Here is a 19334-nt window from a genome sequence, read left to right on the forward strand (position 1 = left end):
AAACGTGCGCATAATTCTTGAGCAAATGCAAAGATTAAAGATTTACATGGATATTCAAACGAAGGTAAGACTCAAACGATACTTGAGCAAAAATATGTATTTATTTATAAGAACATGCCAAAACGGTAAAAGTTCAAAATGGGAAAAAGAAAAGAAAAGCTAAATGCAGCGCCTCCGGAACCAGGAGGAAGAGAAGTGTCTGCATTTCCGGGAGAAGTTGGTTGGTCCACCAATGGCTCGACGTTTCCCCAGTTTGGTCTTCAGCATCGTCACCTTCCAATCCCTCTTCAGTTCCCGAAATCTCGGAATCGAAACCAGAAGAATCAGGAGCATCAGATTGCACCGTGAGTCCATTTTAAGAAGCTAACTCAAGTCGGGCCTTAGCAATTTCAACATCAAAGTTGATGATACCAGCTTTAGCCCCCTCCGGGGTTTTTATCCTCATGATGTACATGGCATAAGTTTTTTCAACAACGAGGGAAGCCGCTTGGTGCTTAAGTTCTTCTTTGAGTTGGGTAACCTCGGTAGAAAGGTTTTCCCGGGCGGACCTAGCAGATTAGAGGCTGACGTCAAGGTCACAAATAATTGAACTAAAGAGCTTATTATGCTCGATAGTTTTCTTGTACTTCTCTTCTAGCTGGGCGTGTTTTGCCCCCACAACAGCAAGCTCTTCGATTTTGGAGTTCAAGGCTGCTTCTAAGTTAGTTAATTTTTCGGCAGTAGCAACCTCGCGCTCGGTTGCAACAAGAATGATGTCTTGGACTTCAGCCCATTTGGCCTTAGCTTTATTAAATCTAACCCTCAGCGGGCCAATTGCTTGGCTAAGGGTTACCACTTCTTGCTCGCTTTGCTGCAAACGAGCCTCCAAAACAACGGCCTCAGTAGCTTTGGTTTTCAGTTCCGAGAGGCGGAGAACAGTTTGGTCTCGTTCCACCAAAAGCTAATTCCATCCAGAAGTAAGTTCTTCCTTCTCACAAATCAACCTTTGAAGGCTCTCAGAAGCAAGAAAGTTGGCCTATAAAACAAGAAGAAGTAAAACTTAGAATACATTCATATAAAAGTAGAAGAAGTAATGAAGGAAGAAAAGAACGTATCGATGCGGCATTATGCATAGCATTGTTCAACAAGCACTCTCCCGAGAGTGCCTGAATCTTTTAATAGTCTTTTTCTGAAGCCAAAGGCTTCAGATAATTAGCAAGCTCCGCCGGTCGTGATAGCAAGTTGCATCCGGTAGAGACCGAAAGAGTAACGTTCCTCCTCCTTTATGGATCTTCAGAAGGGGCAGCATAATTTTGCCCCAAATTCCCATGAATTGGGGATTGTGGAGGAGGAACACCTTCTTCATGGTCAGATATGGCCGATGGAGGTGATGCAGCAACTTTTGGTAGAAAAGTGGATGAAGATAAAAGTGATGTAGCAGTTGCTGGTGTTGGTGAATGTGGAGATGAAGCTGATGGAGTTGAAGAGTGAGAAGCAGCTGCATCAAATGCAGTGCTAGTTGTTGGATGCTCGCTAACCAAAGACGGCAAGGACCCGGTACTCAGCCCCGCAGCACCGGTTACAATAATTGGGACCCGAAAATGGAGTTGGCATTTTCTACCAACTCAGATTCTCCCCAAAGTGCCGAGACATCATCTTCAGTTGGTGTAACTATCTCAACAGGTCGAGCATCCTGTTGAGATGATGAGGATCGTCACCTTCTATGTAGAGAAGCTCCCTCATCACTAGTTTATTCTTCATCATCAATCATCACGGTGTCTATGACCGGTCCGGAAGGAGGACCGGTCGTCATCGCCACCGGAGATGCCTTGGGAGCATCAGTCTTTGCCCTCTTATTCTTTTCCCCAGCCGTGGAGTAATGTATTCTCTTTGGTTTCTTATCCTCCGGTCGGGGACTCCGTAAAGAAGTGTTTGAGCCCGAAACAGGCCCGGAGATACCTGTTCGAGTAAGTGCTTCCTGAAGCAGCCTCGTTGCATAAGCAGGATCAGTCAAAACGTCCTCCTCGGGGACAACAACAGAGCCCGCAAGTAGACCTAATTTCGTGAACAAGTCAAAAGGGTTCAACCAAGTTCTCCATATACAAAAAAATGGAAGCAAGGTAAACTAAAATTACCATGATTTTTGGCCTTCCACCCGTATTTAAGGGCCAGTTCTTTCTACAAACAAATTTCGGGCGTCATGATGTCCAAGATCTTCTGAACCCACCGGTCCAAACCTTCCACCACTGGTGGAATCCATCGAGTTGCTAAAACATGCGAAGGGTGAAGAGTTGATACAACCATAAAAGAATATCTAGTAAAAAGAAATACTAAACAAAGAGCTTACGAGTGTGGTTCCAAGCGACCGAAAAGGATGAAGCCGTTATCAGAATGATGACATTAGTGGCGAATGCAATGAATCGTTCCATCCATCCACTGTCGTTGTCATCATCCATGCTAGACAGCAAAGCATGGTGTCCACGCTTGCAAAAGTTTATCATTCCCCCGCGAAAGATTTTGGGAAATTAGAGATTCATCATATGAGCTAAAGGTTAGCTCCTCTCTAGTTTCCTGGCACAAACGTCGAAGGCAGACGATCGTCCTCCACACTAAAGGACTTACCTGTGCCAAACACACCTGGTAGCGAAGGAAAAACTCCGCAATTACGGAATCAAGCTCTCCGCTCAAAGAAAACGCACCCAAAGTAAAGAGATACGTGAAAAAGTATGTAAAACCTTCCTTGGGAAGGGTCACTCGCTCTGATAGATCAGGAGCAATGATATCCAACTTATGGCAGCGGCAGTCCTCCTTCACATCAGGAATACTAGAAGGACGGATGGAAGAAAGGTACCTACTAACAGCCCATGTACGAGGGTTAGCACTAAGGAATTTCTCTTCAAAGTCCTTTGTGTTACTAAGTCTTCTTGGGATGATGGAACCCACCGTTAGAGGAACAGAGTCCTCGGTTTTGTTCTTGTTCTTTGTAGAACCAACACGCTTGAAGGAATAAGCCATTGAAAAATAAGAAGGAAAAGGTTTTGTGTTTGAAGAGAATTAGAGAAAGGATGGAAAACAAGGATGCAAATCAGGAGCTCGAGTAATTATGAAATGCAAAGGAAAAGAACGTTGCGTATAAGTAAAATTTTGGCGGCTAAATTCATGGCTATGATTACTTTGATAATCGGCAAAAGTTGTGCTGAATCATGGGATGACGTGTATTCGGGGCATTAAATGCGGAGAGACGTACGTTTAATTAACTGTCAGAAACCTTCAGAGGGAGTTATAATAATTCCCGCCAAAAAGGTATTTTTACCAACTTCCCAGTAACACAAAGTTATATCATCGGAAAGCAGGAGGACTATCTGTATATGGTGAAATATAATATGACATGTGGTTGTCTAAAGGAGAACACGTGGTTGTCTAAAAGAGGACACGTGGAACCCAAGACAGGGATGGCCGAAGACCGAACGCAATCATTCCACTTGTCACCGGAAAGGATAACGTTCATAAAAGTGTATTAAATGCTTTGCGCCTGGTAGCATTTAATAGGGAATAATTTTGCAGTATTAAGAGCGACAGTCCGTTACAGAGAAATTGGCATTTATGTTCACCGTTATATATTCATCAATGACCCTCATAATTGACATTAAAGGACACGATCCTAGGACCCTCTTCCCTAGACATAGCTATAAATAGTGAGCTCAGTTTTCATTGTAAGGGGATATGGATTTTCTGGCTAAACTTATATTACATTATATACAAAGCTTAATACAATCTTATTTTCTTGCTTTTTGATCTCATCATTGCTGTGCCCGGAAATTCTGTTCCCGGAATTGTCATCTATGTTGTTTCATCTACATTTCAAGGCTAAGTATTGTACATTTCTTCAATTATTGCATTATTTCAGGATCAAGTTAATTCACTTGTCTAGAAACCACGTATAAATTCAACTTTACTGTTTTACGGATAAACATTTTCTTGTATTGTTATTAGCATAACAATAAATACATCATAAGTTAGTCCAACCTAGTCTTCTCGTATGGCTCCTTACAATTCTACATTTAACATCAACGATAGACAAATAGGAACACCAATTTCCAGCACAATCCTTTTCAATTTCTTCACCAATCCTTCACATTTTCCACATTGTTCAAATGCAATGGAAAAGGAAAGTAGAAAAAAGTAATAAAAAAATAAGAAGGAAAGGGAACCAAGTTATACATTTCGTCATTTCCCATCCGAAACCTAAAAGCATATCCTAATCTCGTGCATAAAATAACCATACCAATAAAGTAGCTCAAACTCCTTTTGCAAGTAACCAGCACAATAGTATAAAAAACCGTCAAAAAAAAAGGGAAAATACACACCATCTATCAATTCGTCCGCCATCAATAATCAATCAACTACCTCTCTTCCCCTCGAATCTCGCTTTTCGCTGCCTCTTAAACGCGCCATTTCTGAAAGTTTGACCTTTGTACTTTGTTCAAAAACTCGAAAAATAAGCGAAGATTTTTCGCTCATATCGATGCAGCTTATTTGTTGAAAGGTTCTACTGTAGGTTTTTGAGAAATTAATGGCTGTTGCGAAACGTGTGTTTCAATTAGGTGCTAATTGTGGTATTAGATTGTCCAAATCTGGAGGGATTGATGCATCTAAAGTTTGTTCTGGTGGTTTGTTGATAGATAGGTCACAATCGAACGGTTTTGGTTCTGTTAATTTTTACAGTTCGGTATCATCGTATAAATCGTCTGCTAACAAGTTTGATTATAGGCAGATCTCGCAACTCGCTAAACCTAATGGCAAGCGTGCTTTCCTCGTCGATACTTTAGCTCTGGTAATTTTTATTTCTTCATTTAATTATTATTATTATTATTATTATTATTATTATTATTATTATTATTATTATTATTATTATTATTATTATTTGTTGTTGTATTGAAATGAAATGATTCCAAATGATCCCGAACTAATTAGAGGCAGATTCAGGATTTGAACTTTATGGTTTCCAGTTTGAAATTCTATCATAGTCGATTTGATTTAATGGGTTTGAAATCTGTTAATTGTACTTACCTAGGGTTTGAGCTAGAGCTATTAGGTTTAGATGAACCCCTATGTTGCACACTACATCCATCCCTGACTAATTTAGGTTTGAGGTGTTGTTGAATATTTATTTGTAATTTGTTGCGTCCAAATCCGAGGGACTCATAAAGGAGATGGATAACACCTTGCTTTCCCCTTGCATTCAGATTGAGGAGGGGAAAACTGTATTTTTTTTCGTCTCCAATTAGTTGTCTCTAGCTTCCTATTTAGATTCTTTATCATTTCCCGTGTTGCCGGGAGGATTCTGATCACCGATTGGTTGAAAATAAGGTGAAACCAAGGGTGTGTTTGGTTTGAAGGAAAATGTTTTCCTGGAAAATAATTAATTCTCTTACTCAATTTCTGGTGTTTGGTAATTAAGTAGAAAAAAATTGTCCTAAGAGCATTTATATATAACCTAGGCAAACACTATAGGGGTGGGAGGCTAGGGTGGGGGTGTGGTTTGGGGGTTGGGGGTGAGGGGTGGGAGGAGACAATCAGCATGATATGACACTTGTGTAACTTGTTTTCCTTACCTCCCCACCAGGGAAGTTAAAGTTATTTTCCTGATCTTTGAGGAACTTGTTTTCCTATAGAAAATGTTTGACCAACCAAAACATGAAAAAGTTAGAATACACCAATGAAAAAATTGTTTGTCTTGGGGACCTTAAACCAATGAGAAAAGTTGTTTTCATTCCCAAAACCAACTCAAAAACCAATTCTTCAAAAGAAAAAATCCTCATAAGTTTCATCACTGTTCGTCTTTAAACTTACATCGGTGCCTAGGCCTACTGAAACCTTGCAGATCGTAGCACAATATCACAAATGATGATGCCCATCAAGCCCAATAAAGAAATTAAGTGCCTATGGTATAACAGACTTGGGATTGGGGCATTTTTTGTTTTTGTTTTTTGTTTTTTTGGTAGGTGGAATCGGGGGATTCTCTGTATGGCCCGTGCAGAAATTTGATTTTTTTTTTCCAATTGTCTAAGCAGTACTGTTTCTCTCCAAAAGAGGAATGCTTTATCTTCAAATATGACCCAAGTTTGGTCTTGATCAATTTCAGATCGTTTCAAGTTTTCTTGTCCTTACTAAAACCAATACTTTCAAAATCAAAACCAAAACCAAATCCAAATGCCACTAAACTTATGGTTCCTTATCAGCAAAAAAAAAAGCCACTAAACTTATGGTTAAATATTTGTCTTTGAGTTTTTCAAAACTGCTTTCTATCTGTTTTACTCATTAAAAAAAAATCTATCCGTTTTGTGGTGAACTAGTACACTTTGCGATGTTGGAGACTTCTTTGGTTTGTATTTGTCATTGTTGATATGAAATATGGATATTTAGAGATTTGGTGTGCTGACAGGTCCGGAGTTTAGAAGCACAAGGTGTACCATCAAAGCAGGCAGAGGCAATAACATCTGCTATCACTGAGGTTTTGAATGACAGCTTGGAAAATGTAGCTCATTCTTTTGTTTCACGAGCTGAAATGCAGAAAGTAAGACTCTACACAAACTCTTTTGTTGTTATAAAATTGCACATGTGCATTATGTTGAAAATGCCTTCTGTGTGCTTTTGGCTTTGTAGTCTGAGATGGTTCAAGACGGCAACCTTTCCAAGTTCAAGTCTGAAGTACAAAGCTCACAGGTACATAATTGTCATGAAGCTATATTAGTTCATTGTTCTGTATGCCGGTATTTTAAAGAAGTCTTCAGCTATGTTATTTATTTATTTAGGTATTCTCTTTGTGTTATGCTAGAGGGCTATGTATTTTTTTCTGTTTGCAAAATATTAACTTTCGACAAGTCAAATCTGCTTTAGGTGATTTTCTTCTGCCTAGAGAGTAAGCTAACTTTGTTCACTGGTCTAGGGATTATAACACTAAGATATTTATGCTTATACGTACGTAGTCATGCAACATATTTGGCAACGGGGTACCTTTTTCATTCTCAAAAAAAAGTCCTGCAACATATTAACGCTGTTGTTAAGACCTATGTTGCTCAGCCATCTTCCGGTGCTTTGACTCATTCACGAGTTTATAGATGGAGAAGTGATGATGCGTACCATAGATTTTTCTTAGTTGATGTTAGGTTGATTCTAACTGTTTGGTTGTTAAATTCAGTAGGAAAAGCATTTGATTATTGTGAGCTGTGAAAGAGTATCAAATGGAACTCAAGTTGAACTCTTGAAATTTAACTGCGAAAAGAGAAAAAGGGAAAGAATTAAAAGGAAAAACAAAGAAAAATAATATGGAAGTGATGTCAGCAGTGCATGGTGCAATAAACATGGCATGGAGGAGGAGAGGAGAAGCTATGTGTTTTTAGTGTCGTCATATGGTGGTTTGACAGACCAATCTAAATTACTGAATCCTTGATATATGCATCAAGTAACTAGTGTAGTTGCGACTTAGCTGAATTTATGGTTCTCTTATCATTTCTTGCAGCAATTATAGTTCATGAAGATTTTGTACTTTAATCTTCCACCTAATTACGGCAGCTCTTTAACAGTGTTATCAAAGGAAAAAAGCACAAAAAGCTCTAAGGTCCGTTGGGGCTTTAAAGCGCAAAGTGCAAATATGAAAAAAGGCACAAGGGAGAAAAAATTACAAGTGTGTATATGTAGTCCAATACTGATAATTATATGCATGAATAGCAAATATATGGACAAAGAAATTGAAAACAATTATGATAAAGTGAAATATCAGTTGTTTCGTGTCACCTCTTTAGGATTATACTCGTTGTCAAGGAAAAGTATGCCTTAGAGCCTTGATGACAACACTGAAGCGCCCGCGAGGCGAAACACTCAACATGTTTTGGGCCTCGCTTCAGGGCTTAAGTGCGCCTTTGACAACACTGCTCTTTAACCCATTGATCCAAATTAGTAAAAGCTTACCTGTAACTTCTAAGAACACGCCGTATGTGTATATCTTAACCAGTTTGTTTCTTGATCTATGATATGGGCCATAATAATTCTTCACATCAGCTCCATTCAAAAATAAAAACTAAAAATTTCCCCACGCTCTTTCTCAAAAAAAATTCCACATATTCTTCTGGTTAGAGAGACGGCGATCTCTTCCAATTTTGACATTTGTAAGTTGAAATGCTTGCAAATATCCATCTTCAAGGGGCATTTAAATTGAGGGGTTGATAACCTTGTCTTAGGGTAAGAAGTATTCTTATGGTCTTCACCAAATTCCTTGTTAGATAGAGTTTGTCCTAGAAGTTGAATGAAAATGGACATACTTCTCAATTTTCCACGTCTAGGCATGAATCATGCAAATGTTTTGTTCTTAAATTTCAGCTCTTTAATTGTCCCCATGTCCATAAGTAAAATTCCATAAGGAGTAAGAGACTGTAACTTAAAATAGACTCTGCAGGTCTATTTTGACGATTTCTGGAAGAAGCTTAAATGCACTATATTCCATAACATCCTACAAATTTGCAACTTCTGGTATAAAAAGCCTAAACTCTATCTTCAGACATCATTCTTCTTTTGCTTGGAAGAGGTTATCCAGTCATTCAAGAGTCTATACAAAGTCAACCAGATTCATATGTGTACTTGGAAATGGAAACACCAAATCAGATGAAGAGCCTATATTACGGATCAACTATGGTATGGGACAAGATATGATCCTAACCCGGTTATATGAAGAAGCAATGACTAAGTAGGAAAAAAACGATGAACTAAAAATGGCAAATCAAAAGAAAAAGTTGGGTCAGCTGGGTCTTTGTTGTAATTATTACTTTATCAAGCAAGTATCAAAATTAAAAGTAGTTGGTTTTGAAGGGAACTTTGGCTCAGCGCTGATGGCTGTATATATCCCTTAGTGAAGAGGATTCACATCTTCAATGTTTTGAGAGATCAAAAGGGTTAGAACCAAAAACTTCTAGTTGGGCAACCACAAATAAGAATGACATAAGTATTTAGGAGTCGTTTGGTTCAATCCTGCTAGTGCAAGGTTATCCCATGGGATTATAATCCCACCTCCTATATGGGAAAGCTAATCCCAAGGTTTTGGTATAAGTTTTATCCTGATTTGAGTTAATATGTACAACCAAATGCTGGATAAGATTATCCCAAATTTTATATTGGGATACCACCCCCCACCCCCACCCCCCCACCCCCCACACACAATCCTTCTAACCACACCCTTAGAATTTTGATTTGTCAGAGAAGTCGGATTTATGCCTGATTAGCCAAGACAACTTCTTCAAAAATATTGCGGGAGTCCTTTTTTTTCTCTCCCTATGTTAACCAGGGAAGCATCATTAAGGAGCAATCAACTTATATCTAATTCAGGATATTGCAAAACATCTACACTAATAATACAAAACTTCTTGAAAGTGAGATAAGTGTTATTGATGGCATATATGGCAATTATGGTGGCTTGAATGAAAGTTCAGCCTTGCCTGTATGACCAAATTGTGGACAGCATAGTATGAGAAGGATATGAGAACATATGTCAATTTGCATTCCCTTTTGCATGGATCTAACAATTCTGAAAATTTCCTTAACATTGGGTGCTCAAGGAGCAAAAGAAGGTGACATAATTCAAAGCGGTACGGAGTGTAGGTGTTTATCTATTGGCTTTTTTAGAAAACATTAACAGTAAACTCCTCCCAAACGAAATAGTGTGAACATCTTTCTCATTGCTGTATCTGAAAATAGTTCTATTTTCTCGAGGGCAGTGCTACTACATTATATATATATATATATATATATATATATATATATATATATATATATATATATATCGTCAAAAGCTAAACCGAACTTGTTTCTTAGTATGTTGGACAGTGATATTGCAATATAGTTGTACTAATATATGTTCATGATATATGTTTTTGTTCTACCCCTTGACGAGGATTGATTTGAATTTACATATGGAATTCGTAGGTGTCTCAATTAAATATTCTTCATTACAGGAACATCATTTTTCTCTGTTGCAACGTGAGACTGAAAAGCTTCGGAACGACATTGAAAAAATGCGCAGTGAACTGAGGTACAACTGATTGCGGAAAAATTGATTTTTTACTTTTATGTTGCAGATTTTTAACCATTCTTACTTTTTTCGTCTAGGTATGAGATTGACAAGCTTACTGCCGGCCAACGTTTGGACTTAAATCTTGAAAGAGGGTAAGGCTTGAAAAGTCCTTACCTACTAGTGAATAATTAGACTGTTCATTTTTCAACTCCCTGGTGATTGGTTGCGGTCATTTTAAATTGTGTAGACGCATTCGTGATGAGCTTGCCAATCAGAATGCAGAAACTACAAATCTTACAAATAAGCTTGATCGGGTAAGTGTTTGCTCTTGTGTGTAAAAGATGTGAGATGAGTGTAAACCTTCTTTGAACTCACTATATCTTGTGAATACTTTTTTTTTCTTTTCATCCGTGAATAGGAAATTCATGCATTGAGGGCACAACTCGAAGCTGCAAAATATGAAGTGATCAAATACTGTATAGGTACTCTTGTCTCTATCTCGGCTGTTGGTCTTGCTGTGTTACGGTTATACACCTGAGATATTCCAGAAGATATTTGTTGTTAATTCTTAAATGAGCTCGGGTGCTCAGATATTGATAGTTATTCCTTTGGAAGCTTGAATAGAGATCAACCACATTGTTAAACCGCTGTAATACTCACAATCTGGTAGATAGGTTAACAATTGTATTCATTTTCTTTCAAGCTTGTTCATTTGTTCAGATTTAAGGAGGTTGCCACATTTTTGCTATGGCAATATTTCAAATTTGGGAGGTTGATATAGTCATTTGTTAATACACCTTCTGCTGCCACTATTATCTTCATAATAAGAAGAGTTTTGACCAAATCTTAAACATGTCAAAGAAGTAATGAACCAAACTTTTATTCGCCGGCAGTTTATGGTTTAACATGCTTTGTATAAGTTTATTGGCAATGTATTACCTCTAATTGTTCAGGTTAACAACATGTGTGTAGTAGATACTGATTTCTAGTTGATTTTGAATAACTATCTAACACCGCATAACATGCTCTTTGGTCTGCCTAACTCAAAAGATATATGGACCACAGGCGGAGTCGTATTAGGTGATGTTATCATTGTATTCATCTCAAACAAGGAAATATCTGATGGAAATTAACAGAACGTTTTGGAATAGAAATTTTCTTTTTTCTGCTCTGAAATCACTTAGGCGGTCTATGATTTCGTTAGGATCGTTCATGTTGTAACAAAAAAAAGATCTTGGTAATAACAAATAATCACTTAGGCAATCATAATTAATACATGAGCAATGATCAATTTCTAGATTACAAGTAAGTGATTTATGATTTCAACAAGATTTCCCATTTTATAAGAAAAATGATGATGGTAATAACAAATAAGTGATCAATTGGAGGTCATTTATAAAAAAATAATCCTAGTAATAATTAATAGACGATCAACTGGAGATCACTTAGGCGGTCATAAATAATGCATGAGCGATTTCTAGATAACACATAGGCGATCAATAATTCTTTTTAAGATCTCACACTTTATAAGGAAACAATTCTGGTAATAACTAATAAGCAATCAACCAGAGATCAATAATACATAGGAGCACATACGCAATTTATGATTTCACTAGAATCTCCCACTGTATAAAAAAAAAAAAATTACTGATTATGCGATCAACCAGAGATCTCCTTGAAAACCAAAAAAAAGAATAGGGCAGGCTTTCTCGAGAGCACGGAAGTTTTGGCTAGGTTTTCTTCCTTTAGTAGAAGGAATTCCACCAGTACAATATTTAACCAAACGAGAATGAAGCAAAAAGGAATTAACTGCCACCTCCAAATTGGAAGTATTGATTGCTTCAGTTTGAGGTAATTTTCGGGCACGCTATTCAGTTGTCCGTTTATCTTTCCAATGAGTGTTAAAATGCATGGATTTATCACCAAGTGAACAGACAATTGAAATATGTATTACGTATAAGGTAGCGTATTAATATTTACTTTTGCAGCTTGCTAACAAAGGCATGCCACAAGATTCTAAACAAGTATAAATAGGCGTTTTCCATATATTAGTTATTACTATCACTAACTAACATAGTCACAGACACCATAAGGCAAGCTGCAGCTATCACATACTCGGCCAAGAGCTTGCGCCATTTTCTTTGACCAAACTCTCTTCTAATATCAATCCTGCACAAAGAATGAAGAAAATATAACACAAATACCTATTTCCCCAAATGCGACTACCCTATGACGAGCATAACAGAATGATGTGGTCTTAAGTTTTTTCTCGGAGTGAGTTACCCGAGCTTAGGTGGATATAATTTGATCGAGTTAGACACAATCTAACATAGAGGACATAACCGCCTGGTTAAAATATGAAGCTCATTACTCCGTTAAGGTGTAAAAGACTAGCAAAATACTTTATAACATGATCCAGACGCTTATTAATAGAACAAGGCTAGATAGTGTGATCTTTAAAAGCGTAGGTGCATACAACAACGACAACAATAATACTTCAATCCCAAACAAGTTGGTAAAAATCAAGATGCATAATAGGAACAACTCTGTATCATGTGAGAATGGCATGCATTTAAATAATTGGCATTTTGACCAGGATGTTGTTACTATAATATTTACACAGGGACAGCTGCAACATGATGGTATTCGACTTAGAGCATAAATTTATGTGCAAAAATCCACTAGATATTCAATGCTAATGACCTTAAGGTTGAATATATAGAATTTAAATCCCGGATTTGCTTCTGCACTTACACATGGTCTAAGGCCGGTTTCCAGATTGGTATGCACTAAGGATAGCTATTATGACAACAAGGACAACAACCTGCAATATATTTCAGAGGATAAGAAAATCGCGAATGCATCTAGAGAAATCGTGTCTAAAGCATGAATAGAACATTCGCAAAAAAACTAACCAAAGCTGAATTGTAATTAGGTCTGCTCTGGATTACGAAAGATTTCCTGGTAATAGACAGGTGCATTAGCTGATATTCACAGAAAATCCATAAGAATATTCGGATAGGTAACATACCTTTTGTTCAAGGTTCCAGAGTCTTTGCAAGTTCTCAAAATTGTTTCAAGCCTTCTTAAAGTTTTTGCTGCATTTGGATCTTTATACTCCACCTAAAACAGTCAACCACGCGTGAAGTTGTTTTACTTGTACAAGTTTTCACTAAGAAATGAAACTTTGACAGATAGCGGAGAACCAAAAGGATATGAAGAAATATGAACAAATAGCTAGACAAGCACACAACATAGTAAAGGGAAGCCCAGTGCACTAAGGTTCCGCCATGCGCGAGGCCCCGGGAAGGGCCGGACCACAGGAGTCTATTATACGCAGTCTTACCCTGCATTTTTGCTAGAGGCTGTTTCCATGGCTCAAACCCGTGACCTCCCGGTCATATGGCAGCAACTTTACCATTTACGCCAAAGTTCCCCTTCAAGCACACATCACAGTATTATGTCGAAAAATAACAATGTGACCCTCAAAATGAGCACATTATAACTGAGAAAATAAGCTACTTTGGTAAATAAGAAAGTATCGTGCCTTGGATTTGAGAATACAAGAGAAGTCGTAGAAAGCACCATATACATCTGCCATGTTCCTGGTCCGGTCAATAACCTTAGCAGTGAGACCTACAAAGAAGAAACCAAGCATCTTAATAACTGCAAGTATGATGGTAAGCAGAAGATAAAAAAGAATTATTTAGTTGATGCTTATAAATTAAAGTAAATAAAACTTGGTATCAGCTAAATAACATACTGTACACAATTGTTAATCTGTAAATATAGGCAGACATACAAACACATAAAAGAAAGCATGTTAACAAAGTTAAATGAGAGAGAGGCAAGAAAAGTTGAACCTCATATTTCTCATACTTCTTACCGCGTCTCATTTTTACAACTCCTCTGAAAACTTCTATGTTGTTGTAGCACTTTGCTAATGTCCCAATTGCCATGACCTGGTAACATAAGAAAATACCAAGGCAATGCACATTTTAAGAAGGATATTTGACAAGTTAATAATGCGAAAGTAGCAAAAACATACTAAGATGTCTGGGCACAATGAAAAGTAAATTCACAAAAACACCTATATGCACAACAAATCAATACACTCTGCTACTTATTTTATTTATTTGTTCTAGCCGTGGAAACAGCCTCTTGCAGAAACGCAAGCTATGGCTACGTACAATAGACCATTATGGTCCGGCCCTTCCCTGGACCCCGCGCATAGCGAGAGCTTAGTGCACCAGGCAACAACACTAATACCGTGGCTAATGAAAGATGGACGGGTGTGTTCATCAAAATAAGACAACAAGAAAGTCCTTGATCAATCAAGAATAATGAAAATAAAAATATCAAATAAAAGTAAAGCTTCTGTGAATTTCCAACAGTTTCCTTTTGACTTTTGTCAACAGATTACCAATCACAGATGCAAAATTCCATTGTGAGAAACACAAGCTTTTTGACAAAGCTCTACAAAAGGAAAGAACAAGAGATAAAAGTAAAAAAGAAAAGACCTGTGGAATAGCACAGAATCGAAAGATAGCAGGATCTCGCAGTGTGGACATGTAAGTCAAAGAATCTTCTACATGTGATAAAGCGTTAGTGACCATCTCATTCAGACATTGCACAGCCTTTACAGAGTTTTCCTCACACTTCAACTCCTGAGGCACATCGACAAACACTCGCGGTGAAAAGTCAACAAACCCCACATTTGAACAAACAACAGTGCCTTCTATGATGTATTCATGTAATTCAGTATCATGAATTTGATTAAAAATGGCAGGAAAATATGAGATAGTAAATGTGTAGTTAAAGAGTTGAAGAAAAATACCTCGAGCTTGTTAACGTATTTACTCCAAATCTGACGAGGCCAAAACATGCGACACTTAGGTACTTCATTTATGTCCTCCAGATAATCTCTAATGATATTTGTTTTCTGCAGTACATTGCAAACATTTCTGTTACTGCAAAAAACATTCAAATATGGTCACGGGTGGCCAGTGGCGGAGCCATCCGCCACTCATTAGCAAGGGGAGTCAATTGACACCCCTTTGTCAAAAAATTACACTGCGTAGATAGGTTAATTTTTATATTTTTATGTATATATATTATATGTTGACTCCCCTTGATTTCTTCGCATGCTTACTTATTTATATTTTGACTCCCACTGCGGGTGGCTGCCACACATGTTAAGATCAATACCTGAAGAAATAAACCCATGGAATTGGAGAGAGAATCTGAAACCAAATCTTCTTTCCCAGAGGCGCGGAAAAGTTTTGATAAGCCTAATCCAACGAGCCCGGCTACATAGTGACAATATTCAGCATAATCATCAATTGTTTCCACCTTTGAAGATTGTTCCAGAAACATGGAACCATTGATCAGTGAAGCTTGCAGGAAAAAGCTTGGAACTCATAATCAGGCTATTACTCTGTGCATTTGTTACCTTATCTATGCCTAGAAGATGAAATTAATTAAAAAGGCTAACAAGATTTCTGTCCCAATCAAGCAAAATCCATGCAATAGTTTCTCTAGTCCCGTCCCCCCCCCCCCCCCTATTTCCCTTTTCAAGCTGATACAAAAAAATGATAGCATCAAGTATTTTTTAAAGAGGATTTGATTCCAGGCCAACAGTATTTGATATCAGGGACCAACAATCTCTCATAAAAAATGATAAGAAATATAGTAGTGAAAAATATACTAAATTGCCAATCGCAGAAACACTAGTACTGTCAATTGGTATATTGACATTGAAGTGATTTAACACCACATTCATATTTTGTAAACGGTAGTCGAGATAGCAAATGGCTCTATGAAAAGGAATTGCATGAGACAGGAACGCTTGAGAGGTCAAGCCGATCCATACTAATACAATATAAAAACAAGTATAAAGCTCATAACTTTGACTGCCAGACAGTTTGATCCTCTTGTTTATACGTAGTACTTATTGCATACCTCCTTGCATATAAACTTTGCCATTCCAGCACCCATCCTCATGGTAATGTCCTCAATTGCCTCCTTGTAACTGCAACATTATGAGAACATAATGCTCATTCATAAACTACTCACAAACATTGCTATCGGCAGCACATACCAAAAAAATTGTAGAATGATAGTATTTCAGATTCAAAGTAAAGATCCTGAGATCACATAACAAATACTATATCATATGGTGATATGGATATGAAGTCATGCTTAAAACTTCAATCTTTCCCTTCCAAAAACGGTCGATCCGTAGAGGAACAAAAACCACATGTTTTATAGACTGTTTGAATATTGACGGAATATCAATGTGGCAGACGTAAATATTCATTAAGCATGGTTGGTAATTAATCATAGCAAAGAGGAAATCCACTGGGAAGAGAATATTGGAACTGGAGATCAGAGCCTAGAAAAATCTCTAAGTACAACTAGTATAAACTGTAGGCTGATAATATTAATGCTTTTTAATGGGAGAGACCTAGGTGTTAAGCAGTTAAGGAGCTCCTGCTGTGTATACCTCAAATATCTAAAATCAGGATCATCAGCTGATCACCTAAATAATTAACATACATGGTAATATTTCATTTGTAGAGAGCTCACCAAAATATTTTATAAATGAGTGCGCTCTCAATAGAAAAGCATGTTAATATTTATAAAGGCAGCCCTTATTAGTATGAACTCACTGTTTCCCTAGCTCCAGAAAAGCAGTTGAAACATGATGGAACTGATCCATAAGAACCTTGTAGTCCTTTGTACCACCTAACATATGAGAATTGGGATTAAGAAACCAGTCTACAATACTTGAAACTATAATTTGAAAAAAAAAAAAATCACGATCACGGTGAGATCATAGAGGGGAACAAAAAGAAAGAGAAGCCTATATTTAGAGAAGAAAAATGGCATTCACTATCATAAGCATGGCAATGGAAGTTGACCACTTATATTCAGTAGACTTACATGAAAAATGCCATTCACGATCATAAACATGGCGATGGAATGACATCAATATAGGTGCTTTCACCTCTGTGGCTACACTCGTATCGTCCTCTGTCCAGAATAAGAACACCAAAATGTGAATAACTAATATGACTCCAAGAAAATGAGTGCAGCAACCTTAGATTTTAATCAAGATCAAAGGTATAAACTACCTGATCATGGTATAAAAAGATAGAATTATTAAAAGCAACAGTCCATGGCTTATGGTAATTAATCAACATAATAAAAAAGCTAGCCAAAGAACCAATACCACAGTACTATTTGGACAGTTCCACAATACTAATAGCCAAATGTTTGTGCGATTAGATGTCAGTCTTCTGGTATTAACCCAGACTGACATTTATATGAACCTTGTTGCACATGCGAGAATCAGCTGCATTTTCTATGATTGCACTTAAATGTGTTACCAACTAGAGATCTAGTTATCTGCATTCAAGACTCATATATCACCTCAGATACAGTAATTGAACATACCGACAGTGTCAAGAGCTCGAAGAACCAAATAGAAAATGCATACCTGCAAAGATAGACAGAAGTTACGAGAAATCAACCTTCACAACAAGAGCAATAAGATCATAGCAATCTATATACTTTTCTAGACCAATCAATGAAACAATTGAAAAACCTGGAGCTTCGTTACCAATAAACTAAGAAAAAGCAGGAAAATATTTCTTTCCTAATCAAGCAAAAATCCAAATCTTTAAACTGAAGAGTTGTTTCTTGACTGTACATGTGGTAGAGAAAGATATGATTTCTGTTTCTCCATCAATCATCATACAACATTCTCCTTGTCGCAAAATTCAAACGATGTGAAGTTTGATTAACATTTCATTGAGATGAGAAAAACTGCGTTTATTCAAATTGATTCTCAATAAGGGAGAATGTCAAATAAGTTGAAATGGAGAGAGTGGTATGATATAAGCAATCTACATCTTTAAAAATGCATCCAAAAGATAAAAGCAAAAGATAAATTCAACAAACCAAGCACACAAAAAAGGGGGAAGGAATCAGCAACAAGCTGGTGCACAAATGCCATACATATACTAAAAATTGATTTTGGCAGAGGATCTTCTTTTCTGCAGATTTCTTTTACTATTTGTTTGTTCGTTTGATTCGATTATTCTATCTCTGTATCACTTTATCACCTATCTCACTGTTGTTCCAATTGTTATTTCTTTTCCTTATTTCTTTCTTTGAGCCGATGGTCTATTAAAAATAACCTCTCTACCTTTACAATGTGGGATTACACTAGATTTATTGTTGTTGTTGTTGCAGAGGATTTTAAGGGGGGGAAAAGCTCCACCAATGTGAGTTTCACATAGCCGATTCCAAATCCAAATACATTACAAAAATAACTTAACTTGACGTCCACAACAACAACAAACTTGTGTATTCCCACAAGTGGGGTCTGGGAAGGGTTGTATGTACGCAGCCTTACCCCTATCCTGGACGGACAGAGATGTTATTTCCGAAAGAACTTAACTTGACTAAATAGTCATAATATCATAAATCCGCTGGATGGTAAAATGAGCGGAGTACATAGTATAATTATATAACAGATTTCAACTAGTAATTTAGGATTAATTATAAGGGTGGGTTGATTAAATTTAGGGACGAAAAAACAAAAACTTACAGCATCGCGAAGTTCCACGGGAAGCTGTTGAATGACGAGAGAAAAGCTACGAGAGACCTTGCGAAGCATTATGTAACAGAAGGCCCAATGTGGCTGAGGAGGGATCTGTTTCTCTGCATATCGCGCCGCTAACTTCAGTTTCATCAATGGATAAATATCCTCAGGATTCCTCAGCATTGCTCCTAAACTCCCCATTATTAAGATTTTTATTATTCAAATCTGCTATAATAAATTCTTGCATATACTCTAACATATATTGATTCCAATTTGTGTACCAACATTGTTTGTCTGATGAGGATTGATAACTATTTGTTCGTTTGGCAGTTAAGGACTAGTGTTTCGCACCATCTTAGTACGTATTGTTTTTCTGTGTCTTTTTTCCTTTCTTTTTTTTCCATATATAGCACTATGTTTAACTTATACTCCCTCCATTTCATGGTATGTGAACGTGTTAGATTGGATATTAAAGTTTAGGATTATTGTTTTAACCGATATCAGAAAAGCCATTAAATTTTTGTGACTTTGAGATCATATCATTAAGGATAAAATGATAAATTTGAAGATAAATTATTTTTACATATATAAAAAAGTATATATCATTTTTTTATACTAACAAATTAAAAAAAAAACATATTACGTAAAATAGATCAGAATATACACTTATAGTGCAAAAAA

The 19334-nt window shown here is 37.0% G+C and overlaps 2 protein-coding genes across 3 annotated transcripts; one reads left to right on the plus strand and one right to left on the minus strand.

The window, feature by feature from the left end:
- Positions 1 to 4291: 4291 nt before the first annotated feature.
- On the plus strand, positions 4292 to 10818 carry LOC104090849 (protein FMP32, mitochondrial-like). Its single transcript, XM_070187294.1, has 7 exons — positions 4292 to 4813; positions 6425 to 6556; positions 6646 to 6705; positions 9984 to 10060; positions 10138 to 10194; positions 10290 to 10356; positions 10461 to 10818. Exons 1-7 carry the CDS (start codon positions 4553 to 4555, stop codon positions 10578 to 10580), a joined length of 774 nt encoding a protein of 257 aa, XP_070043395.1. The 5' UTR covers positions 4292 to 4552; the 3' UTR covers positions 10581 to 10818.
- A 1151-nt stretch (positions 10819 to 11969) lies between these two features.
- On the minus strand, positions 11970 to 19045 carry LOC104090848 (squalene synthase-like). Of its 2 annotated transcripts, XM_009596041.4 has the most exons (14): positions 18660 to 19045; positions 17501 to 17543; positions 16988 to 17077; positions 16714 to 16789; positions 16004 to 16073; positions 15251 to 15394; positions 14880 to 14984; positions 14563 to 14709; positions 13929 to 14004; positions 13590 to 13678; positions 13074 to 13165; positions 12958 to 13003; positions 12797 to 12866; positions 11970 to 12211 (listed from the first exon to the last, which is right to left on the minus strand). In XM_009596041.4, the coding sequence occupies exons 1-13, from the start codon at positions 18852 to 18854 to the stop codon at positions 12804 to 12806; spliced, it is 1236 nt and encodes a 411-aa protein (XP_009594336.1). In that variant the 5' UTR covers positions 18855 to 19045; the 3' UTR covers positions 11970 to 12211; positions 12797 to 12803. The 2 variants fall into 2 exon arrangements, with proteins under 2 accessions (XP_009594336.1, XP_070043600.1); XM_070187499.1 differs by lacking the exon at positions 14563 to 14709 and having other exon boundaries at positions 18660 to 18996.
- Positions 19046 to 19334: the final 289 nt, after the last annotated feature.

This window comes from Nicotiana tomentosiformis, chromosome 10 (genome assembly GCF_000390325.3).
Source record: "Nicotiana tomentosiformis chromosome 10, ASM39032v3, whole genome shotgun sequence".
NCBI lineage: Eukaryota > Viridiplantae > Streptophyta > Magnoliopsida > Solanales > Solanaceae > Nicotiana > Nicotiana tomentosiformis.

What these genes read in the sequence shown, in the direction of transcription:
- LOC104090849 (XM_070187294.1), top strand. Translation starts at nt 4,553, where the DNA reads ATGGCTGTTGCGAAACGTGTGTTTCAATTAGGTGCTAATTGTGGTATT. An exon ending in TCGTCGATACTTTAGCTCTG is followed by an intron (nt 4,814 to 6,424) that starts GTAATTTTTATT and finishes GTGTGCTGACAG; the next exon opens with GTCCGGAGTTTAGAAGCACA. An exon ending in TTACAAATAAGCTTGATCGG is followed by an intron (nt 10,357 to 10,460) that starts GTAAGTGTTTGC and finishes ATCCGTGAATAG; the next exon opens with GAAATTCATGCATTGAGGGC.
- LOC104090848 (XM_009596041.4), bottom strand. Translation starts at nt 18,854, where the DNA reads ATGGGGAGTTTAGGAGCAATGCTGAGGAATCCTGAGGATATTTATCCA. An exon ending in CCGTGGAACTTCGCGATGCT is followed by an intron (nt 17,544 to 18,659) that starts GTAAGTTTTTGT and finishes CTATCTTTGCAG; the next exon opens with GTATGCATTTTCTATTTGGT. An exon ending in CTTGTATTCTCAAATCCAAG is followed by an intron (nt 13,166 to 13,589) that starts GCACGATACTTT and finishes TGACTGTTTTAG; the next exon opens with GTGGAGTATAAAGATCCAAA.